The 25751-nt window shown below is 46.7% G+C and overlaps 1 protein-coding gene across 9 annotated transcripts in view; it reads right to left on the bottom strand.

Moving 5' to 3' along the window:
* Positions 1–25751, bottom strand: part of CADM1 (cell adhesion molecule 1) — a 641657-nt gene that overhangs the window by 68586 nt on the left and 547320 nt on the right. For all 9 annotated transcript variants that reach the window (XM_085645728.1, XM_085645731.1, XM_085645724.1 and 6 more), the window contains 2 exons: positions 18980–19076; positions 6539–6711 (listed from right to left, as the gene is read on the bottom strand). In XM_085645728.1, coding sequence (XP_085501854.1) covers positions 6539–6711; positions 18980–19076 — 270 coding nt within the window. The remainder of the gene's footprint in view (positions 1–6538; positions 6712–18979; positions 19077–25751) is intronic.

Below are 25751 nucleotides of genomic sequence, written 5' to 3'. Positions count from 1 at the left end.
AGAATGAACCTTGGGACAGAAGGCCAAACTAAGATGGCACAGATAGGTAGCCTTGGAATGGCGGCATCTTGAGACAATCAGCATTGGGGGGAGTGGGGATAGTGGACATCTACTGAGGCAGGGTGCAGCCGATCAGTCTTATGGTGGGACGGCATCAGATTAGATCTGGGGATGGGTGCTTTAGAAGACAAACAAATGAGATACGGAAAAGTAATATGGGGGGGGGAGCATGGGCAAGAACCAAACTAGTCAGGTTGCCTCAAGAAGGAGAGAAGCTCCTGCAGGGTGGGGCAACCCTAAGGGGACCACCATTCAACCCAAGGCCAATTGATACCTGTGAGATATCCCCTCATCACATTTTTGCGGGGGTGGCCCATCCATCCTTTTGCTTTAAGCCACTGAAGCGACCACAGATGGGCACCCGAATTAGGGCGTGTAGAGCAGAAGCCCTGCACCAGTGGAGATGAAGCAGACCTGGATAGGAGATTTCCAAGTACCATCCCTATGCCCATGTAAAGCAGGGAGAAGGCGGAGGCAGCAGGCGAGCCATGCTTAGTCGAGAGGGACAAGCTGAACACGCAGCACATACATCTCCTTCTGGCACATATTTGGATTTCCACATTCAACAGTGGACATTTAAATTAACATAGAAAAGGTTACCAGTGCACTATGTGCACCGCTTGGCCGCCCCAACCCCGGGACTCCGCCCGCCAACAGGGACCCGGGAGAACACGAGATAGCGCTGGTCCATTTCCGTGAAGCAATTATGTCAGACATGATTAAAAGCACCGAGGGGGCCCGGAGATGGGGCCTGCGTCCCCCGCGGAGAGCTGGATGGGCTGAGAGAGGAAAGAAATGTGCGCAGGAGCTGGAACACGCCGCAGAATAGGGCTGCCTTAAAAATAATCTTTACAAGGCAAATGTCATGCTCAAATTGATGGATCTGTTCCGTTTTTAGACTCGCAAGCAGACAGCAAATCTGTTTCTTTTCCCTTCAATAAGATACACACGTGATCATCTCACCCAACTCCTTCCCAGTGATTTAAGAAAAACAACATTTTTCCACGCAGTGCTTCCTAGAACATAAATTGCCGTTTGATGACGCTGCGTTTAGCAGGGGTTCTGACTGCGCAACCCAATGGCTCCAGTATTATCGACCTGGAAGTAATACGAGGTTAGATAACCACTGCGGGGTGTGTTTGCAAGTCATTCACACCACTGCAGCAGGTGCATTGACTCACTTGTCAGCTTGAGTGTTTGCACTACCTCGTGGACAGAGGTTGTTCAGTGGAGCGGACCTTTGTCCAACAATGTTTTCTGCTCTGTCAGCAGGGCACACTTTTTACAAGCTCATGCCATAGTGTACATAACAGACTCTGTGTAGCCATTGTATACACCAACAGGGTCTCTGTGTAGACACTGCATACACCCACTTTGGTGCCCACAATGGCTACACAGATACCCTGTTCTCAGCCAAAGAGAGACCCGGGCAGACACCAAAGCCAAACTCTGCCACTGAGATTTCACCTACACACATTACATGCACACAAATCCCAAGTGGTCGGCTATAAACCCTTTCCCAGCCCCACCAGAACTACAACAGCAGCACGAAACCACAGCCGCCACACAGCCACACAGACGTCAAGCTACTACGGGCCAAACAGACCTCCAGCCACAATAAGCCCCAGAGCACAAAACCCCAGTAGTCACATACCATAAGGACACCCGGCCGCCATGGGCTACACAGACCTCCAGCAACCATGGGCCACAAAGACTTTCAACTGTCATGCTGTTTAAACCCTCAACTTTACCCCTCATGTCACACAAAATTCCTAGCAGTCACTCGCTGTAAAGACCCCGTAAGTCCATCCACCAGGAGTCCCATTCCATACACACCTTAGTGTTCAAATGATAAACACCACCCAAGATCAAAGAAGTCACATGTTGTCTAAAGCCTAAACCAATCACATGCCACAAAACTCTTCCAAATACAAAAAAGAAATGGATTAAATTAATGAATTTGAACTCAGTCACAAGTAAATTCCTTGCAGCAAAGTAATCCATTTTTTTTAGTTTCTTTTTTACCCACACGTCACCTCAGCCATATACAAACAAGTTCTGTTCAAATAGGAACCGTTTGGCACAAACTGCCAAGCTTGGACCTCTCTGAACCTAAACAAAAACCACCCAGGATCGGTTTTGGCTATTAGACATCTTCAACAAAGTACAGCTTCGTTCCAGTGGCACGGTGATCACTCGTTCGGATTACGGAAATCATGCAGTGTTTCCATCGGTGGCTCCTCCGCAATGGCGGAGGAGCTTCGCCCCACTGGCTCAGTGCCAGAAGGAAAAATAAAACAAAATAATGGTTTTATTTTTCAACTGCTGGTGGAGCCAGTGTGTGTAGGGAGACAGGGCCAGGCCATGGGATGGAGGAGGGGAGTGCACTTCTAAGTGCGCATGTCTGTTTGGCTGGCCATTTTAGGCCCGCCAAACAGACATTATTATTATTATTAATTGATTTCTTAGGCGGGCAGCTACCCACAATGGGGTCTCCCGGCGCCGCCGATGACCAGGCAATAAGGGGATCACTGTGGCTGAAGTTTATTTGCGGGAAAATAACCAGGTTTTCAAATTCTTATGAAAGTTCAAGTAATGAGGTTCCAGCTTCAAAGACAGAGGAAGTGAGTTCCACAGCCTAGGAGCGAGACATGAGAAAGAACGACCTCCAATTCTAGCCAGCCTAAAACGAGGAACATGAAAATTGCCCAGTGATGCAGATCTAAGCGAGCGGACAGGGACATAAGGATGGACAAGAGATTGCAAGTATGCAGGAGCAATCTGATGTTTAATCTTGAACATTGTGCAGTGTCTTGTGCTCAATGCGCTTGTCTATACGAAGCCAGTGTAGATCATGAAGAAAAGGGGAGACACTAGTCCTACGGAGGATTTTACACAGGAGACGAGCTGCAGAGTTTTGAACCAGCTGAAGTTTCCGCAAAGTCTCCTGGCAACCCCCTAAGTACAGCACATTTCCATAGTCCAGGCGTGATGTTATTAACGCCTGGACAACCGTACGCTTGGTGTAGTCAGGGAGCATCCAAAGAATCTTGCGTAGCCATCTCAATATGGTGAAACAAGTGGCTGCGACACTCACCACTTGTTGCCGCACAGAGAGCAAATCGTCCATTATAAAACCAAGGTTCCGCACCTGCTTCACAGGCTGGGGAAGAGAGCCCATTATAGGAGGCCAATGTCTGGGACCCCAAAGGTGAGTGTTCTTACCGAAGATTAAGACCTCGGTTTTTTCACCATTCAGTTTTAGCAGATTAGTCTGCATCCACTCAGCCACCTTACCCAGACCATGCTGAAGCGAGGAGGGAGAGCTTTCCGCTTCAGCTGAGAGTGAAAAAATGATCTGGGTATCATCTGCATACGAGTAAAGAACTAAGCCAGAGGCCTCCACAATATCAGCCAAAGGACGTACGTAGATGTTAAATAACAGAGGGCTGAGTGAGGACCCCTGGGGAACTCCATATGCAGATGGGCGAATGGATGAGGAAGCAGTGGACGAAAAGATTTGAAAGGAACGGTGTTGCAAAAAAGAAGCCAACCAAGACCAGGCTGAACCAACTACCCCTGCTGATCTAAGTGCCTTCAATAGAATGGGGTGCGACACTGTATCAAACGCGGCGATTAAATCCAAAAGGATAAACGCCGCCGTTTCTCCTCGGTCGGGTAACAAGCGTAGGTTCTCAATTACTCCTAATAACGTGGTCTTGGTTGAAAAGTGAGAACGGAAACCCGATTGAGAGTGATTTAGAAATCCAGAGGATTCAATATGTGACGAAAGATGGAGGTTAACATGCCTCTCAAGGATTTTAGAGAACATAGGAAGCCGGGAAATAGGACGATAGTTCGCTAGAATTTTGGGGTCAGCTGTGGGTTTAAGAAGAGGGACCACCATCGCCCGTTTCCAGTCCTCGGGAACCGTTGATTCTTGGAGTGAGGCATTTAGCAAGTTCTGGATAATAGACAAAGAGTCCTGAGAGAGCTGACGCAAGATATTTACCGGAACCGGATCAAGGGGGGAACCGGACTTTACTTTGGATAAACAATCAAATAAGGATTTTTGGTCCAACAAGGGCCATTTAGATAAAATGGGTCCAGAAGGGACAGGGACAGGCGCTAAAATTGCATAGGAGGGATGAGAGGCTGTGAGCCTAAGAGGGAATGATGAATCATTTCTACTTTAGCAGTAAAGAAATCAGCGATCTCATTACAGCGAGGTTCATCGAGAGATGGTGGCGGTGGGAGGGTCTTAGAGCCCGCCAAATTTTTTATCATTGAAAAAAGTGCGCGGGACGGTTAGAGGATTTATTAATTTCATTAGTTACAAATGTAGATTTTGCTTTCCTACATGCTAGATGATACTGACCAGGTGCTGCTTTATAAGTAAGTTTTCGTTGAGGGCTATACGTTTTTCTCCACCTGCGCTCCAAGTACTTGCACTCAGACTTCACAAGTTTTAGGTCGTCAGTGTACCATGGTGCCGGTGGATGGTGACCTAAACTGCGTTTACGACGCAAGGGCAAATGCAAATCAATGGCAGTGGACAACCAAGATGTAACTGCTAGATTAAGAGGCAGAAGAGGAGGTTCAGGGTCTGGACGCGTACCACATAATGTGGTGTTAAATGCAGTGAGATCTAATTTTGACCATGCTCTATAGTAACTGGTATTGTCCCCTCTATTGACTGGCAAGGTTCTCAAAATTTGCAAACTAAAGTAGATGGCATAATGGTTGGACCAATCCAGCGGAATGGGTGACTTACATTCGAAATTAAGAGTAGAAAAGATTGGATCCAAGAGGTGACCTGCCTGGTGGGTAGGGTCATGATTGTGCAAAAAGATGTTCAATGCCTCCAGGTCCGTCAGGACCGTGCTAATTAACCTGTCCTGTGTATTTTCCAAATGTAGGTTAAGGTCTCCCACAATAGTAAAATTAGCTGACTTTAGTGCGAAGGGAGCGACCAGCTCTGCCAAAGATTACAGCCAACTTGTGGATTTGTCCGGCGGCCAATATATTACTATACCGAAAAAAGTCAGCTGAGACGTGACTGCTAATTTAAAAAAAGGCAGATTCCCACATAGGAAAGGAAAGGGCTTCCAGGGTGCGTACCGTATTCGATTTAAAAATTACGGCGATCCCTCCACCTCTGCCAGAGCTCCTATCACATCTCACCATTACATAGCCCTCTGGAAAGGCACTGGCCACATCTGGACCGGACCCGGGATGAAGCCATGTTTCGGTTAGAAACACCGCATCCGGCTGCTCCGATACAAGAAGATCGAATATATGAGCCTTATTTTTAGGGAGGGAACGGCAATTAATGCTTAAAAACTTTACAGTAATGTTCACTGAGTCTCTAGAGGTTTTAGAAGGCAGTGTGTGTGGGAAGAATGTTTTTTTAATGGGATTAATCGAAAAATTACATTGCGGACACTTACGATGAGATATGTTATCCATATCCATAGGATCACACAATGACGGGTTACCCCGAAGACGATGCAGATCTGAGGTGGAATACACATAGGGAGTTCCACAGTTTGGCTGCACGGTGGCATTATGGCTGGTCGCTCCAGGGCGCGCCGCCGGCGCGCCCGCTGCGCGCTAGCATCCAGGAGCTTAAATGCGTCCGGTTGGCAGGTCAAAGGGCGTGCCCAATCAGCCAGCAAAGTCCTCCCTCTCTGTTGATGTTCTAGCAGCGAGAGGGAGGCATCGCCATAAAGAACAACCAAGAATTAAAATGGTGAGTAAATCGGCACAAAATGTACCCGTGAAAGTAAATTTTTAAAATGCAGGTATGCGAACAGGAAAGAAACGGTCTTCAACCCTTACACATCAATACACAATGATGCTCAGTTAAGTTACTCCAACCCAGTTGTACAGAACAATCAGGTTGGAGAAAAAGCACAGACTCCCTGTGCCTGAGCAGCGTGTCAAACCAGCCTGTTCAGGCCAATCGCATTGCTGCTCTCATAGCATGAGAGGAGCGCGGGGATTGCACAGGGAGTCACTGATGCTGTCCCAGTGTCTGCGGGGACCAGGAAGGTGGTCAACAGTGAGGAAGCTGGCAGCTTTAGGTAAGTGTGTTTTATTATTATTATGAAACTCCCCCCTGCTCCCCTCCCACCAGCTCCCTCCTGCTACCCCCTCCACCCGGCCCACACCCCCTAGTTTGTGTCAGCCGCCACTGAGTGTCTTTTTTTTGTTGTAACGTAAAAAATAGTGTAACCTCGTAGTGGTCTGTAAATGGTCATTCAAATACACGGAACTTCATTGCGACAGAAGAGTTCCTACTGTTAAGAAAAGAGAACGGCTTTGGGAAGACCCTTGAAATAAGATATGTCCATATTAACATTCACCATTTTGACTCTAAACCCCCACACGTCGCACATAATGGTTACTAGCACCAGCTCCTGGTCTCCACCACGAGAAGCAGATGCACATCAGTACAGTACCCTACAGCACGTACCGTACACATACAGCACATAGTCCGCCCACGACGTCCCCACCGAGTTGGAGGCCTCGCAGCGGTACGTTCCGTTGTCGGTTTTGCTGAGGTTATTAATCAGGAGGCTGGCTCCCGACAGGATGGCGTTCTCCGGAAGGTTTTCCTCCAGCCGCAGCCATTGGATCTTCTCGGGCCTGGGGTTGAGGGGGGGAAAAGGAGAGCATGTTTGTTGCGACAGAAAGACAGCGAGCGACCACCACCAGGCAGGGGAAGGTTAGGGGAAGAAATAAAGGAAGAACAAGGGACGGATAATAAATAATGAGGCATAAAAAAGTTACAATAAAAGGTTGAGCGAAAGTACAGTATCAGAAAACAAAAAGAGAACAGGGCATTAAAGTGGTGGGTAAAAGGCCCAGAATGAAAAATAAAACAGAGGAGAATGAGCAGAATTGAGGATAAAATGAATGCAGGAAAACGAGGTGAAATAAGGAGAACGAAAAAGACAGTATTACCATAAGGACAGCTCTATATACATACGTCATTACTTCATGCGCTGTTATAAAAGCAGGAGCAAAACACGTTCAAACGTTTTGCTTTAATTTTACTGCTTAGCAGGTGACACTTGTAAAATTGTCCACTAGTCTATCACGCCATTCCCTTCCCATCACCTCAGATTTCTTCCATTCACCGGGACTGGTACCCTTTGCATTCGAACTGTCCCTCAACCGGAATGATGATTTCTACATGTCGAGAGTTTACCCATATAGCAGTGTGTGTATAGATAGTAACCTAAGCCAACATAGAATATTGGTAGAGAGGACAATGTGACAAGGAAATTAATTGCAGCTACAACGCGGTCCTTTGCTAGCCACTGGATGTCCAGAACTATGAAGTAGCGACGTACAGATCCGGGCAGCGCGATTGCGTCACAAGCACGCGAGGCCCGGAGCAGCGGCTCGCGGCCTTTCAGCGCCATGGAGAGTGGAGTTGCAGCTGCGCGTGCGTTAACGCACACGCTCTATCTGGGGCAGCAGCTGCCCGCCTTTCAGCACCATGGCGAGGGAACTGAGCAGCACCAGGCAGCTGTGCGGGCGGTATCATGCGGCCTCGGACAGGAGCAACGGGATTTCAGCACCATGGCTAGGGACCAGGCATTCAGTTGTGTGCGCGCGCAGAGAAGACGCGTGTACAGCCATTGGACAGTCGCACAGTCACGTATTTTTGGGGTCCCCAGTTAATAACTTTTCAATAGTATTAATAATTTTTTGCTAACTGAATACCGAATGACGCTATACACATTTAGAAATGCCCCCTCCCCTCCAAAAACAAACAAAACCCAGAAGAAATAGATCTTTCCGGCGGGGTGGGGTGGGGGAGGGGGTGGAGGTGGCAAGGTAGCTAAGCTTATTGGTGAAAAGGAGGGCAGCGCTCTTTGCATAAGAGGACTTCGACCCAGGGATTACATCTCGTTGCTTGTTCATCTTCCGATTGCTATGCTTGTCCACGAATTGGTGCACATTTGTATTGGTACTGGAGGTGCACAAGCCAGCAGATTAACAAATAGCCGAGCCAGGGGACTTACTTAGCTCCAAGGACCAACACGGGCACAGTCATGAACATATTTGGCACAAACGTCATGTGAAATGATGCAATGCACGGTTTCGAATTTTGAAGTGCATTTCCTAAACATGCAAAAGCTGTACACTGTAGTACCTTAGATTGTATCACTGCACTAAGACAAGACATATTAGAAGCACTAGTTTCTAAATATGGACTAAGAAACAGTCATGCCTTCCAGCCACCAAGCCTACAATGCCATTAGTGAGGCACTTCTATTGCCATCTGCAGCCTTTATGTGGCCTGCGTTGCCACTCGAGATGGAGCAGCATTATAGTGTATTAAACCATGTGCAAGAGGTTTTGGTATAGTGCATGTCCTGAATTGATGTATTTCAAGGTTCTCTCAGATGTGACAAAGTAAATGTAGTAAAGTTAAAATCAGGTCATTACAAAGGTAGACAATTCGGTCAAACAGGGATACTGGAAATGATCAAATGTTTAGGGATTTCGAGTTGTGCAATTCAGCCAATAGAATGGTATCTCTTTCACCCGCCCATTTTACATCAAAGGTTAAGTGATTGTCTTTAATTCTTCGATGACCTACAGGATACACTGGGCTAAATACAGATTTAAACAGTTCCATCAAGTTGAAATTAATCTTTCAATAAAAAAAATGCAGGAAAGCAAACGAGTCTATCACTGTCATCACCTAATTCCCGACTATGCCAGAGAGGCTCAACAGCTTCACTGGCTGCAATTAACACATTAACCACACAAAAAAAAAAAGAATCAAGTCTGTGAGAGCCCATGGAGCTCCCATAACACAAGTTGAGTGAAAAGCTCTGCTGCCAGCAGATGTACATGCAAAGCTCACCGTGCAGGCTCTCTGAATATTTCATTACCCCCTGGGTTGCGGGTGACATTTCCGATGGGATGGCCATCAAGATCCTGGAGAGTGCTGTGAAAGTGCTCGGGGAAATCATTAGCATCCTCCTCTTAGCACTTCCCACCACTCTTCTGGGACTTCTCTACCATCCCATCTGTAAACCAAATATGGTGTAGGGCAGAATTTCCTCTCCTGGAGTGGTGGTTGAGGTTAGAGAGTGAGGGCAGAAGCTACATGCAACCTGGCTTCTTTTTGGCACAAAGGGACATGCCTTCCTCTAATCTGTGGTAAGCCCATGTCACAGGTAGCAATACATATCGTCAAGTATTGGCTGTTTACACAAGGGCAGAATCTTTGCCTCTTCACATCACTGACAACTGTGATTGCTGACTGAAGAGTGGTTGTGAATTGCCCGACCTAGAATTCAAATGCAAGCATCTGTAGATACTCCACTGATGCCCCTCATTACTCTACCAACGGTGAGAATAAACAACCAACAAACAATAATACGAGTATGTGGTTATGAGCATCTAGCATGGATGCCGATTACTGGGGACACAACTAACGAGCTACGTTTGTGTGCGGAACTGTATCGCTCTAGAATGCCAAACTAACCAATATTTGGTTACCTTTTAGTAGCTGGTAGAATCTCATCAGTACAGGTCGGACAACGGAGCAGTGTTCTTTTTGGAACATCCTTTATATTTATAGGTCAGCTTCAGATGCCACTATGAACAGTGTTGTCTTAAGGATTTCAGAGGCCCGGGGCAAAAAGTTTTTTGGGGGCCCCCGTTTGGAACAACCTTAAGTTTTATTGCACATTTTCTGCTAATTCAAGCCCCATGATGGCAAGCAAAATTGAATCATATGTTAAAGGTTGAGACAGAGAAATACATCAAATAGACAAAGTGAAATAAAGAAAAAGTTCAATTTCTCAGGGGCACCTTGTAAGGTGGGGGCCCTGGGCAACTGCACACTTTGCCCAGACCTTAAAACGTCTCTATGATCTTTGTTTTTAAATAAACTTTTGTTTGCCTTCCAACTAATCGCATGATGGGGTGGGCCAGTCCAAAAACCCGTCACACACACTGCAACTGTTCAATTAAAACAATGTAATTCAACTCCTTTCATACCCATTGGTCTACCTAGTTTAGGAAGGTTATTCTAGGACCAAAAGTTGGCACCTTAGTTGCCTGCCACACTTAACTTGTTTCTCTTCTACAAAGCGATTCATTTACCCATCGGGGGTCATGCTTCACTTCGCACATGCCTATGCAGAAGCTCAGATTGCAAGAATAAGTGTTTTGTGGGATGGAACTAGCACCCAAAGGAAATGATCGCCACACATCCTCCCCATCTCTAAATCTAGACCATTCTCATCACAGTCAAAATAATCCCATCACCCCAACAATCTGCACTGCATTGGATAATCAGAAGATACTCTGCTCAATCCTACACTCACGTTCCATCATTCCAGACACCTACAAATGGTCATCCTCAGACAAAGTATGCTACACAGAACCCTTACACTCATGTGCACAACTCACATACAAATACTACACTGTCAAATGCAGTACACCGCATCACAATTACCTACTTCGTTTGATATTCAGATGTAGAAAGCACTATACACCAGCCGAGCGAAGGACAACCAAACACAAGATCTGAAGAAAAAATGATTCGGTGCGCCAATCCATACACATTATCGTATTCTTCCAACATTTAACTAATTGTCTCTTTCCTATAACCTACACAAACTTAGAAGTGAAACATTGAATGAACTCTACTAGAATTAAAAAAAAATTGATATTCAATTAAAGTCACTACACCAGGGCGCCTACTAATAAAATTCATGGACCCCTCAGTAACCATGTAAAACATTCTTAAATCAGTAAGGGCCAAAGTGCTCCATGCAAAAAAGTGCATTGTGTTCTGTTTTAACAAAGCGCTCCAGTTGCTTTAACAATTACCCCCCAATTTAGATCATTTTGGTCGAGCCCCCTCCCAGTCCTCATTGGTATCATCTTAATCCATGCCGGCCCATCATATCTATTCCAACTCTGCGAACCAAACTCCAGCAAACAGACAGCCGTGTGATAGCAATGAAAGGACCAGGTGAAATGTAGCCATAACAATGGCGGCAGGCCTTCTACGAACGTGAGGAACCCATGAGCCTTTTCACATATTTCCACTGACCGACCTCAAGAACATTCAAGAGACCCTGGTCACTGGAGCAATGCTCATTAATGGCTTTCATTTTGTGTCGAAAATATGGAATAAACAAGAGTCCTGCTGCGCATTTTTGCAGCCTCCTGTGCGCACCCTCATTATTTACCGTGAAGGCCCGTACAAACACTCGGCGAAAAAACCTGGCTGATTAATTTTTCTGCCCCGCTGTGCAGTTTCACACCGGTGCGGGCAGGTCGGTGCTCACCCACAGTTAGCCACCTCATTAATTTAGGGGAGAGGGATGGGGGAACAAAGCCGTGCTGCTGGGCGCGCGTGATAAATGGACTGCGCCGGGGAGGAGGCGCGCGGAAGGTGAATCCGAGGCGGGGTCGCCTGCCTTTGAAGCAGGGGCGCGGGAGTCCACGCGACGCGCGCGCGCTCCTGCAGACCCACTGCGAGATCTTGTTAACACACAATGCCAAATGTTTATTTTCCGCGTTTTAGGATTTTAATTGTGAACCCCGGAGGCCGCGGCGGAAAGGGAGGCGAAGAATCTGAAAGAGGGCGGCTCAGCACGTCTCCCCTGGAATCCCGTGGTCTGCGGATCGCCATCTGGCGCGTGCTGCAAGGCCTTCATCTGGGCCTGCAAAAGGGGCGTGGTCGTGAAACAGGCGTCTATATGCAATGCATATCACCACCAGCTTTACACGTGGCTTTAGGGGCATTCTGAGGATCATCCATGTCCTATTGTCAATCAAAGAGCACCACTTCCCCAAAGGAGGCTTCCATAGGATTGGATTAAACAACACCGTTTGTACTGTTTCTAATCCTATAAACTCTCGCGCACAGAGCATGCAGGCATTTACAAAGCAGGTAGAAGGGATCTCTCTAGCAAAGGAGCATTTCACCCAGTTTGAGACTAAGTCAATACCAGCAGTTTTGGCCCCAAAGGTCCATAGCCCACAAGTTGAATACAAGGATGTTGGAAGGTAAGCTTTGGTGGGTACAAAGTAGGCCAGGAGATCTGGTGCCTAGCACCCCAGGAGCCTCGCAGCACATCTGAACGAGAAGAGAAGTGGTGACATCAAAGGACCCTGAGGTAGAACAGACAAGCCGAAGACTTAACAGCAAGCAAACCTCAACATTGCAACTGAAAAGGGGGAAAGTGCTAAAGGAGTAACGGGGAACCATTCTGCGTCTAGATGCGAAGGATATGAGGTGGAGGGAAGGTGGGGCGTTTGGGGACATAATTCGAACGCACAGTGAGACTAAAAAGTGAATGGATTAAACAGTATTCTGAATGTTGAGCAAGACATTAGTAGGAACAAAAACGCCAATTCAGGTAATAGATATGTTATTTGTCATTAACAGGTCTTCATCTGTGTGATCTTACGACTGTGCACATACCTGCTTGTGCACCACGTCTGGCTGGAGGCTGCATTTGCGGAACTCCTTGATCTGAAAGGAAGTGTCTATAACACACTAGATGGACTTACAAATTGACCCACAGATATTTAGGCTTTATCTGGGAAAGCACCGAAGCGAACATACATTACTGGGCGGGCTCCCAGAGGGAGACATTCTCACAGTCCACCATTCTATGTATCCAGGAGTTTCCTGGAGAATAGAAGTCTAACCAACAGGACAGGATGGACCGGTAGAAGAAGCTGGAAACCAGCAGCTTCCACTTCAGGCATCAGATCACTCATCCTTCAATCTTTAGTGTGAGCTCTCCCTTGTGTGAACTTTAATCCTCATAAGATCAGTGGCAAGGTTTGCTGACGCTGCCAAGCTAATCTTCTCCCTATTGTGGCTCACTTTTAATGCTCACAATTTTTAATCGTAACTTTCATTTAGCTTTTTAACCCGTTTCCTCCCTCGCTCGCTCGTACTACTGTTTCACGCCCTGTTCCACCGCGGCTGCAGTGCCCTTTGTGCAGAGGGTGGAGGAAACTTCTTTGCACCACTTCCGGCCCTGGGCTCTCTTTCGGGGCAGTGAGCAGTCTAGTCTTTTCCCTCCACCACCGATTAAATCAGATGCTCGAGCGGGGGCACACCTAAGGCATGGCCGTCTGCGTCTGGCCGCGGCCAGAAACCCTGGTCCTCTGCAACTGGGTTCTAGATCCTTTACTTCTCTGGTCCTACATAGTTTAAGGCCTTGCCCTAATGCGCACTGTCAGGTTTTTAGTCCCGACATCCATCCACCTAATTGCGCCTGTTCTCAGTTTGAATGTACCCCTAAACCCCTGCCTAAGACTGGTTTTGAACCTCAGGTTAGGGAGGTTGCGCCTCAGCTAATGTCCAACAACCTGGCTGACCTTTTTTGCCCAAAGACTTTCGGTGTTTTAGTTTAAATTGGCTCTCTTCCGAAGCACCAGCTACATCTACTTATTTTTTTCTGTGATGTTCGACCAATGTGGTATTTCTAACAGAAACCTGGCTCCATGACCGATCCTTACCGGATATCATTTTTACACTTCCTGCTAATTTTGCTCTGTTGTGGATAAATAGACCTCACAGATCAGGCGGAGGCATTGCCATTATCTTTAAAAAGATCTACAAGTGTAAAATTGAGGACCTCCAGATCCCTCCACTGTGAAGCCTTGCCATTTTCTCTTTTTTCCTCCTAAATGTACCTTCTCGGGGGCACTTATCTATCTTCCCCCTGGATCTCCCGGTAATTGGTGCTCAGCCTTACCCAACTTGATGGCTACCAATATTTTGCGGGTAGCCAATTTTGCCTTGCTTGGTGACATCAACCTTCATCTTCAGGATGCCAATAACAACTTCGCATCGGCTTTCATAGATGACTAGGGCACTCTTAATCTCTCCCTTCTTAATTCTGTCCCTACCCATTTCGCAGGGCACCTTCTAGATCCCATGTGTTCTAACCTTTCAACCTTATCCATAGCTCCACCTCTTCAACTCTGCCAGACGGATCATTTTGCAGTGCCATTTAGTATTAAGATCCTTTCCAGTCCCCCTACCCGGCCTGCTCTGCAACCCAAAACCAGGTACTGGTCTAAACTTGACATGGCTGAGTTAAATAAATTGCTTCACAACAAAATCCCTACCCTCATTTCTCAACCTGACCCAGGCCAAATCTCTGTGCACCAATGGCTTACGGAGGCAACTGACTATCCTGCCACTTGCATCTAAAATGCAATGCAGAATGTATCCTCCTGCTCCTTGGTTCACTGATTACCTCAGATACAAAAAAAACGCCGTAAATCCTTGGAAAGACAATGAAGGAAACATTACGCATCCGAGGCGAAGTCCGAATATGTGGCACCATTAAAAAAATACAATGCCTTTTGAAAATCTGCCCGTGCAACTTATTACACGGAGAAGATTGCTAACTCCCAACAAGAGACTGTTTAAAGTTGTGAATGAACTCTCGGCAGCTAACACCATTCTGCCTTCTCTCTCATCAATGTGATGAGCTAGTCACATTTTTTCAAAGTAAAGTTGAGTCAATTCACTGTCAATTAGACGCAGACGCTCCTAGATTAGTGAATTTGGCATTTTCTGCTATTCAAGCGAATGGATTTCTGGACTTCAACCCCTCTGACAAGAAGTTTAATGAACCTTCCAAAATTAAGGTTTGGTCCTCTCTGGACCTGGTGACATTGCAAATGAAACTGGGATCTATCAAGTCTGGTTCATCACAAGATACTCTTCCTCCTTCAAAACTTAGACTTTGACGACATTGCCCTTAATGTGATTCTTGATCTCCTCAACTCATCCTTGAGTGCAGGGTACATACCTCAGAATTGGAAACATGCTCTTGTCCTCCCTTTGCTAAAGAAGGGTGACCGTGATCCTCTGTTGGTCACACTTTTGGCCGATCTGCCTTCTTTTAAAGGCATGTAAATACCCAACTCTCCTCCTTCGTTGCGACTTGCAACTTGCTCCCCCATCACAGTCCGGTTTTAGGGCGGGTCATAGTACCAAATCCGCTCTACTTGGGGTCACAGAACATCTTAGGCAGCAGCTCGACGTTGGCGATACTACCGCCCTCATCCTGCTGGACTTTAGTGCGCTTTCGATACAGTAGCACACTCCATCTTGACAGACAGACTTGAGGCTTCAGGCATTGAAGGCTTGGCCTTGAGGTGGCTGACCTTAAAAGATGCACTTTTCAGGTCTCTTTGGCCATCACAAGATCCAAAACCTTAACTCTGACCTCCAGTGTTCCCCAGAGATCTATCCTGAGCCCAATGCTCTTTAACATTTACGTACGCCCTTTGGCAGACGTGAATGAGAAGTCTGGACTCACCCTCTTTTCTTATGCTGATACTCAGATTATTTTCTCATTATCAGCTGCTCAGCGTCAAGATACCTCGTTACTCCAGTTTGCTCTGAGAAATGTCTCCCTGTGGATGAACAGAAACACACTAAAGCTTAATGGCAGTAAATCTGAATTTTAGTTTCTGAGAAATAACCCTGAACTTTGAGGAGTCAATCATTGACCGGATTCTCTGGAGCCATTACAGACTCCAGTAACCAAGGTTAAGAATCTCAGCTTCATCATCGATAACAACCTCTCCCTTAAGCCTCAGGTGTCCAAGGTCATGCCCACCTTTTTCTCTGTTCTCAAATGGCTCAAGAAGATCCTCTGGCTAATTCCTCAGGCCGCCCAGAGAACAGTGATGCAGGCTCTGGTGACATCCAGATTGGACTCCAGCAACGTGCTACACCTGGGCGCTGACAAATCCTCGATCTGCCGCTAGCAGATTATTCAGAATGCAGCCGCTCGCCTTCTTTTGCGGTTGCCTAGATATGCTTCAGCTTCACCGTTGCTTCACAAACTACACTGGCTTAGGTTTGATAAGTGTATCAAATTTAAGGTCTTAAGCTATATGTTCCGGGCTAGACATGGCCTGGTCCCTTCATACATTCAAGGATTGGTGAAAACCTGTGTCCACCAACGGTTGAGATAATCCAACCTCTCACTGTTCATATTGCTGAGGTTTCATCTTGCTCTCCTGAAGGGTCGCTCCTTTTCCTACCTGCGTCTGAAACTTTAGAATTCTCTTTCGGTTGCTCTCAGGAACGGTCACTCCCTGCTTACCTTTCATAAGAACTTGAAGACCTTGCTCTTCAGCTGTCATGTCTGAGCTTTTGCTACACAGGGTAGTTGTTTAGCTGCCTGCGGTGGATCTGTATGCTGCCTTGTCTAGTGCCGGGAGACCCTTTTGGGTAACCGTGGGCTCTAGAAGTCTTAATAATAACAATAATAATAATATCAGGAGGTTGGTAAATCCTAACCATATTACAACACCCTCTGGGTGATTTGAACTGATGGTCAAACTCTGCACCAGCGGAGCTCTTTCTGGAGATAATCAAGACCCTGCCCCACCCCTTAGGCCCTTCCACTGAGTGTCCAGGGAACCCTCAGCCAGTCATCCATAATATACATACTGTCTCATGGAACAGGCAAAGAGTGCCAGTGACGGGAGGTGCGGGTGATGCAGAGATCAGGGGTCCACTTTTTAGATGCTCTCTGCTGTTTTAGGTCAAGGAATCATTCTTCTGCATTTTTGTTGTCCTAGGAGAAGCCCCCCCCCCACCTATTGTGAGGCTTGTCTGCCAGTGTATGCTCTCCTCATCGCCTTTAATATTCTGGGTGAGGATCTAACAGCAGATGACACAAGGTAGGTTGCCACAACTCTGAGTCTAGGGCTTCCTCCAGACCTGCTCTCCCCTTCAGCAGGCTGCCATCTCACAGAAGAGAGCATGAGCAATCAGGTGCATAGACACAGCACCGTTTTGTCACCAGGAGGGGGAGACAAGGATGTCTTCCATCTAATCCTGCTTGAGCAAGGAGTTTGGATGCGGATGCTCACTATCTCACACACGGTGTTGCACCCCTTTCAGAGCTGCCAAGTAAGGGTCAAGGCCAGCACATGTACTAGTGGTAAAGGACTCTCCCAGGGATACCAAGTTCTCATCAGTCCAAATATCCTCACCCACCACGCCGAGCAGTCGCAAAGCCAACTAGGGCCCTTGCCAGTGGTAGAGAGCACTTGTGAGGTGGATGCACCTTTATTGCCAAGTTGCACCCTGGTTGCAGACCCTGGCATCTTGTGCCCACCACAGGCATCAGCAACAGAGACCATGTTTGAAGGAATGGTGCACATGCATCACTCAAAGCGGATTGAAATCTCACCATATTCCTGAACTTTAGAAAGCTTAGCATGCAGATGCAAGAACTGTCAAAAGAACTTTGTTAATTTGTGGTCACAGCTCTTGGTCATACATGTAGTATGAAAGCCCCTTTTAATGCTAGCTTTCAAATATGGAGGAGTTAAAGAGCCTTTTACCCAAATGAGACAGGGTGTACTGTTTATCTTTAGGCACAGCCACCCCTGGGCAGTCTCCGACTGATATAAAGAGCATACTAGGTCAGAACTGGCTTGATTGAGGGACTAGGAAAGTGTATTCAATGTGAAGGGGGACATTCGCCAGCGAAGCCTGCTGAAGGTCACAAGCTTCAATCCCAATTTAAGATCTTTTTCGTGGTTCAGTGGTAGGCGGGAGGTACCGGGTCACACGTGTGGTTATTGGCTCTTTCTGGTCTACCTTTGAACTAAAAAGTTGCCATCAAGTACACCCAATCCACAGTGGATTATAGGGCAGCGAGGGCGAGCACTTCAAGGCGGCTCATGGAGACCGTATGAGATGGTGAAGAAACAGGGCTCAAACACAGAAAAGCAGGCATAATAAAAACGGTCCTGCTCAGTGCTTTTTTATAAAACAAAGAAGTACTTTAATATATACACCAGGACTCAATACTACACACAGTTACAGGCTATAGGCATATGGTGCAAGTATGGGTAAAAACCAGACTAATCAGGCCTAAACTATGGCGCAGGGACAGTATGTTCCCATCACTGCTTAATGTACATGACCAAGTAGTCTTGTGTGTTTTAGAGGGCACGCTTGGTGCACGCTTCCACAACTCAGGAGCTCAGAGTGGTTACGAAACTGAGGCCTCAGTGCGCATGCGGTATTGTCATGTGTGCGGGGAAAAAAAGTTAGGGTGGCAGACAGCATGCAGCTAGGTCGCTCAGGACAGGAGTGCACACATGCTTCACCCTACAGGGAACATTTCCGTCCCAACACCCAGCAAGGCCAAACCAGCCTTCCATCCATTCACAGATTGGTGAACCGAGCACTACACGTTGAGCCATAGTAACATCTTATTTACAGCACACTGAATTGATCTGGGTGCAGTATGAAGCACTATATAAAATGTGTTACCAAGTATTGTTCTTCTAAGTTCAGAAGATAAATGCATGTTTGAGGAAAGGCCTCGTCTTTTTTTTTTATAGAGATTAGCATTGTTGCAGGATTTTTGGTCTAAATGCTCCAACTCAGTTTAACAGGCGCCTTGAGGCACTAGAAGATGTAGTAACCTTTCCAGAGTTACACGGTGGAGACAAGGGTCTCAGATTTTCAGACTGAACACCCCTAGACAATTAATTGCAAACATGCACTTGCTCAACTCCTCCTGCGAAAGCTGGGCCAGAATGCAATACAAGCTCTAAAGGCAAAGCTTCCTGTTGACAAGGTAGGTGGGTCATAGTTGCGTGAAAGAGGGGTAGGAGTGGGGGAGAAAGTAGGGGTTATTAGGAGAACTGAAGTGCAAAAAGGGGCCTAAAGAATATATAGAAAAATGTTGAGGGAAGCGCAGGACAAACTCAGGACGCCACACTATAGAAAGGAAGAGATTGCAGAAGAGTCTGGTCACTTAATAGTATGAATCAGTCAGTCCAGAATAGCTCCTCGTGTTCCGCGTACCACACAACATGGCACTGTTCTGAAATCAAGCAGCACACTTACGTGGGCTTCCCCATCACCGTGCACGTCAGCTGTAGGGACTCCCCTTCTCTCGTAAGCCCCTGTGGGTAGGACGCCGACAGTAACACTCTGGGCTTATCTGTGGGAAGAAAGGCAATAAGAACATCTTAGTAAAGTATCCAGCTAAGAGACTAAGAACCAACTTACAGCAGCCAAAAAGCACGTAAATCCAACGCACAAATTCTTCAGATGGCGAAGAAACATCAGTTTGAACAACCTGGACTTCTGAGCAGGACATTCATAAAATCACTTGCAATATGAACTGTAGCGCCTCCTAGCCTAAAAGGGGTGAAAGGCTCGAGGCGCTGTGAAGATGCAGGTGCTCTATGGTGGGCTGCAGCCGGAGAGATCAGCCTAGAGTCCCATACAAACTTTCTAGAAGCCAGTAGGTCTGCAGAGTCAGTCACCTGTCAAGGAAGCTTTGCTCATGCACTTTGCGTCACACCACAGTTGCATCCAGGTCGTGCGTGACAGCTGACCATCTTTCCAAAAAAACAACTTCAAGATCGTGAACTGTCTGAGAATGAGCCCTTTGTCTGTCAGGGGCTCAAAAGTGACCCTGAACGCTTCCCAACGTGGATAACAGGAGCCACTCCAACTGGTACACGCATGACCATCAGCCGTGCAGGAAAGAAGACCAAACCTTACATTTCTCCACATTGCTTCTAAAGTACCTTTGCCACAGAGGCAATTCAATTTGACCTTTGTCATGTGTGCCGGCTTAGGCCAGTATAAAAGTAGTAAGTACACTACAGTATTACAATTTCAAAACTGTGCTCCTGTGCTTAATGGCCTCGGAGGGTGAAATTCGGGTTGTTTTGTTGGAAGAGATCATGTCAAGCGGTGAGGGATGAAAGATGCCCCAAATCATAAGTACAATCACACGCTTACCAAGAGATGCCCAAAAGCAAAACTTCATTATCTGCTAAAGCCCATTCTGCAGCTTTTCTTCATTACATGTTCATATCATCATGCATGTATTTCTACATAAATGTTTTCTTTATAATTACAGAGATCCCTGCCAATAGTCCTCAAGAGTGTTTTCAGATTCCAAATGCGATGGACAACACTACACTTGCTGTGGGATTGATTGTGTGGCAACCTCCAGATGCTACCCAAAGTTACCATCTACCAATCACAGATGTATCCCTTTTTCATTCCAAGTTGATGATACACCATCAGCACCTTCCAGGAGGGGGGAGTCTGGCAGCTTCCTTATAATGGATTTGAGTTTATGCCTGGCACTTTTTTTAAATCTGGATCATTCCACCCGGGCTCTAATCAGGGGGTCAGCCATTTCTGGACCCAAGTGGATACCCAGCCACAGCAACCCTTGTTAGGGGTAGGGGTGGGGTGGTGGTAGACACCCCGGCTACTAGAATGATGAGGCTAAATGTACAACAAAGACTTGACCTTTACTGTTCAACACAGGAAACAAAAATCCCCTGCGGTTGTTTTGCTCGCGTCTGTTGAATCTTACATTGGGTAACCACTCCTAAGAAACCAGTGGATACATTTATTAAACGTAGAAGTGAGAAGAAACAGGAGTCTCCCCAAGGTGGATTAGAAGCATCTTTGCCTTCAAGGATGCTTTTATCCCAGGGATGGAAGACAGATGTCCAGCAATCCTGAACAATGCTGGAGGAACTGGTAAATTACTAGGGTGGACAGTTTCGTTTGAAGGCAAAACCTAAGGTCTACCAGCAGACTACAGCAACTACAAAGCAAGAACTTTCAACCATCCCTCCCTCCTGACTCCCACAATCATTGGTCGAAGTCCACTTGTTGCAGTTCACATAAGGATCCGACTCCCGTGCTCCTCCCCTCCCGCGCTCCCTCTGCCCTCCTTGCACCCACTCCACCAGTCTCACCACTGTTTACATTCGTCGGCCGCCACTAGCCGTTATTTCAGCAGTACATTTTCTTGCAACAGGATTCATCTTTGAAGTCAGTCAACCTAAAGGAACCTCATTTGCCTCAATGCGGAGTCGAAGCTGCAAACATTGGTAGGTTTGCGAACTGATAGGATTCCTCTTGTATCATATTATTGAGCGATACTGTGGTCGGCAGAGGCAGCGTAGTACCACACCGAATCCACGCTGTATGCCTTTACATGGAGAGGAGGTGGACCGACTGGACGGTGGAGACTGGGAAGACGTAAAGGACTCTGCTGGGGCTGTGTGATAAAGCGTTTAACTGTACTGCTTCCTACCACCTGGACATCCAACAGGACTGTATCTGGTGGACTGTTTTTGGCTCTGCTTTGATCTGCCTTCCATCAAGGGACGAAGAGAGGAAAATGATATTTTATTTCTAGTGGTGCCACTGTAAAGGGTGGTGCTGAAGAGCTGGTCGCCGATCTGTAATTTTCCTGTACTCCCCTTGTCCTCCACTACGCCAGGTGACAGCCGCAGCCAACAGAAAATGACACTGGCCTCTCACCCTGAGAAGAGAATGCTACTGTTTGCATTTCATGTTTTACATACTGTTGAGTTCCTAGGGTAGTATTTTATTTGTAGGTCTTGACTGGACAGTGCATGTGCTGTTATTGCATGTCTATTTATCTTTTACAAAAAAAAAAAAAAAAAAAAAAAAAAAAAGAGGGGTTTGAGCCGGCCCGTCAGTCACCACTGGTTGGCTTCAAGATCACTCATTTTCTTGCTTCTTATTGGTTTGCGTCTGAGCTTTCCTTTCCTCTGTCACTCCATTCCTTGGAGCATGGACTACGTACAGTTTCCTGTCCATGGCCCGTGTGTGTCCTTCCACTTGCAGCGTGCTTCCAGAGTACTTTTTTTTTCTTAGTTGCTGCACTCCATAGGAGTACATGTGTTTGGGGTTTCATTTCTGCCCTCTATTTGCTGTCAGGGTGTTGCTTGCTCCGTCGCACCCTCCTCCAGCTTTTCCAGTACCCCTCCCACCCTCCTCTCGCAATTTGAGATGCTGCTTACCCCCATGGCCTGCCCTTAGTTTTACATATCAGCCCCATCCCCTGTCACTTTCACTTCATCCCAGGATAGCACATCTGCTCCTCTATGCCCTCACACTGCCGCCTTTCTGCTGCTATAGGACTAGTTCCATTTGTAATTATAAAGGATCATCAACTACACATTTTCCCAGATCTGGCTAGCTGCAGGACTTCTACTGAGCAGAATGACAAGATGCAAATGCTAATTTGAAGACTACATGTACCAGAGAGCACCGGGGGCAAGTTAGTTTCTAAACTTGAGACTATCTGGCTGCTTCAGAGGGGACTGCACTGGACCAGCCTGGTGTCGGTCTTGGCTCTGATGTGTGACACAAATAACACAAATACTGCATGTTGGTGCTAAGTCGGACCTTGTGTTCAGCCACACCTGTCTCGAGGTCAGATCAGGATAGCTGTCCAATGGCCTTCCATACAGTAAACGCATGACCTAGTTGGGGAGGAAACATGAGAACGGATGCACCTCCTTTCACTTTTAGCAGAGAATTAATAATTTTTCTCGGGTGAGTTTGGATGAGCAGAGCGACCATGAGCATATTAATTTCATAACTGCCACGGCATCAACACATACATTTCACAATCTTTTAGCTGTTTAACACCACGAGACATGTTTGCCACATTGCTGACTGCTATACAAACTGCCTCCCCGGAAGTGAGCAGGCTAGAGAGGCAGAGATGCAAATGGCCCACGTCATATGTGATATCTTCAACCAATCTTGGATTTTTATCCATCTCGTTAAATTCTGGTACTTGTAGTTTAGTTTTTAACATTGCAAGGACACCAGAAACTCATCTCATACAAAGCGGTGGGGACTGAAAAGCAAAGACTGGATGAAACAAATAAATTTGGCAGCCAACAGGGGGCAGCAATGTGGCCAGATGTGGGACACCTCTGCAACGCTGTGCTCAGGTCCCTAGAAGAGAGCATCGTGTCCCTAGCTACCAAGTGACCCCATGCCCTTTCTGCTTCTTTCAGGCCTGGCTTTTTAGTCAATAGCTCTTTGCATGCTGAAATACAAGCCCAAACCTTTATTGGGACATACAGGGCTGAAGTATACTCCTCCTGTTGACCAGGGCCATCTGCTGTCCAAAACCACGTTCACCCATCTGTGGTGGAAGACTGCTGCCCCCTCCCCCTCTTTTGTCCTTCCTACCTCCCCTTCTGTTGTCTGTGTTGCCCTCCCCCTGGACCTGCCCTAAGAAAATAAATATTGCTATGTCGTGGCCAGTGCTGGCTGCATCATGGCAATTTTTCATCAACTGTTAGCCACGTTGCTGTACAATGTGGTTAAAAGAGATTGACAAACCCAATAGCTCTGCATTAAGGTGGACCTATTGTCTTTGCCAATGCTTGTTCCAGGATGTGTTTGAGGTTGTTTTTATGCAACATAATGCTCATGTAAATCGTATGCTGTGCAAAGAGTCACTTCTATATACTTGTTTGAGTTCAGGTTGTGGGTGGGTGTTTATCAGGGGCAAGGATTGAGAGCTGTGGCGCTCAGGCCGAAGCCACTGAATTTCTCACCGTGCCCATCAGAGAGTCAAATAACAGTAGGATCTCAGAAGAAAAAGGCGCCAGTGTCCAACAGAGAGACTGCAGAAAAAAGTGGCGTTAATTGAAGCACAGGAGTGACAGACACTGAAGATCACAGTCCCTTCAACAGAGGAGATTAGCATTCGGATCCATAGTCTGCTTAAAATGTATACAGGACTTCTAGAGGCACCCCTGTTCATTTTAATAAAATAAAATGGCTATATGCATGAATGTGAGTAAGCAAACATATGTTCAAACACTGTCAGTGACAGAACAGCTCTTAACACAATCTGGGCAAAGCCACAATCAAATCTCTTTTCCACACCAATTGTATTAAAAAATAACTTTTTGAGGGGGCGCATTAAGTGAGAGGAACGGGGAGCTCGCGGATGCTCACAAACAGAAAGGTCGAATCATTTAAATCATATTAGAGTTTTTATTTCCCCGAGGAACAGCGGCCCCCCGCCCCCCGCTCTCTGCTCGGCTGCACATTATTAACAGCCCGCCATGCATTACTGCCTTTCCTCGAATAACGCGACGCGCGGAAATCTATAAAATCGTCTTAAGCAATTTAGACTGCTCTAATTTCAGATGCAGTGGTAAATCCTCTCCCGGGACAGCAAACTGCACACCGCGCATTTTAATATACTAATCGCTCTCCGTCTCTCCTTTCGGCGCCGTTTGCCTCCGTTTACGGAAGGACTGGTGCTGTGGAGGGGAGCAGTCTTTTTTAGAAACTTTGGCACACGTGCAGAGTCGGCAAGCAATAACTTTGGGTATCTGCTGCCAGGTCAGTCCCTCTGCAAAGAAGGCCAGGCCATTACGTCTTTTGAGAGGCAAGCCGTCCACAATGTCAGTTTAGCGAGGAAAAAATTCAAAGTCATAGTTGGTGACACCACCCAAACTTATGTTCGCTTCAACCCCTTTTATAGGCTGAATACTCCGATTAAACAGCTATACATACAGAGTCGGCTTTAGGGGGATGCGAAGGGTGCGGCCGCACTGGGCGCTGACCTGGAAGGCGGGCCCTGACCTTGGAGGGGAGGGGGTGCTGCGCTTAGCAATGACTTACGATTTAAAAGCACATGATGCAGAGTTCCTAGTGCATCCAACTTCCAAGCAGCAGTAAATGTCAATATAAATCTTGTGATTAATGTTCCTGCTAGAGAGAAATATCGGAAAATTGTCAAATGGCAGTTTGGAATGAACATAAGGTAGTGCAGAGGGTTAATATGCCTGCTGCAAAGAGGAGATCTGTGTTCTGTGGGGATAGCGGAGTGGATTAGTAAAGCGAGACTTTACTAGTGCTTTAAAACAAATTAAATGCATGTTAAAGGGGGTAATGGAGAGATAAGGGGCATGGGGGGGGGGGGGGCTAAAAAAGATTGTACTGGGTGCCACCAGTGCTAAACCTGGCGCTGTATACACGTGCTGTCCACAGCAGAGGGCAAGGGCTCAGTTTGGCCCTTCCTAATGCAGGGGCCCCAGTAATCCGTTTTCTCCACTATCTTCTAGTCTTTCTTCTCTGTCTAAGCTGCTTGCTGATGTGCACGCCCTCTCCTAATGGAGAGAGGTGACAGACGAAAGAAGCTACAGAAATACATGCAGCCGTGCATAGACTTACACAGAGTGTGCAAGGGTTCAGAGCCACAAGCCTGTGGTCTAGGTACAGCCTATTCCAGTTACAATAAAGTTACACCAAAGTCTCCTAGACGAGTCGGCACACCCCGTAGACAAGAACAGAGCGCCAATTGTCTTCATACATCCAGTGCAAGATGTTCAGCCAGACCTGGGCTGTTAGTTCGGATCACTTAGTATTCGGGCATTTGCAGTTATTTAAACTTTAAATCGCAATAGGGCACGGACCAGAAAGGAATGTGAGCTAAACACCAGCACCAGAGTAACATTTCAATCCTGAAATGTGACAAGCTGATCTCTGCATGAGGGTGTATGGCGATGAGCTGTCACCTGCCGAAGGAAATTAAGTTAAAGTTTACTGTCAAGATCTTTCCCTAAGAGCCAAGGATGGTCTATAGGCTGATATGAGAGCAGGTTGTGTAAACTAAAGTTAAATGAACTCAGATATTGATACCAACTAGATTGAGGAAATACAATTCAGAGGATTTACTCCGCTTTCTTGTAGGCAATTGAAAGTCAAAGATGTTCCACTTGAACACATGGACATGAACACAAGACCCTGCCCACATCAAAGCAGGGTCTTTTCAACCGTATAGCAC

This window comes from Triturus cristatus, chromosome 3_1 (assembly GCF_964204655.1).
Source record: "Triturus cristatus chromosome 3_1, aTriCri1.1, whole genome shotgun sequence".
Lineage (NCBI taxonomy): Eukaryota > Metazoa > Chordata > Amphibia > Caudata > Salamandridae > Triturus > Triturus cristatus.
The sequence above is the reverse complement of the archived record's forward strand: the minus strand, read 5'-3'. Positions and strand labels throughout refer to the sequence as shown.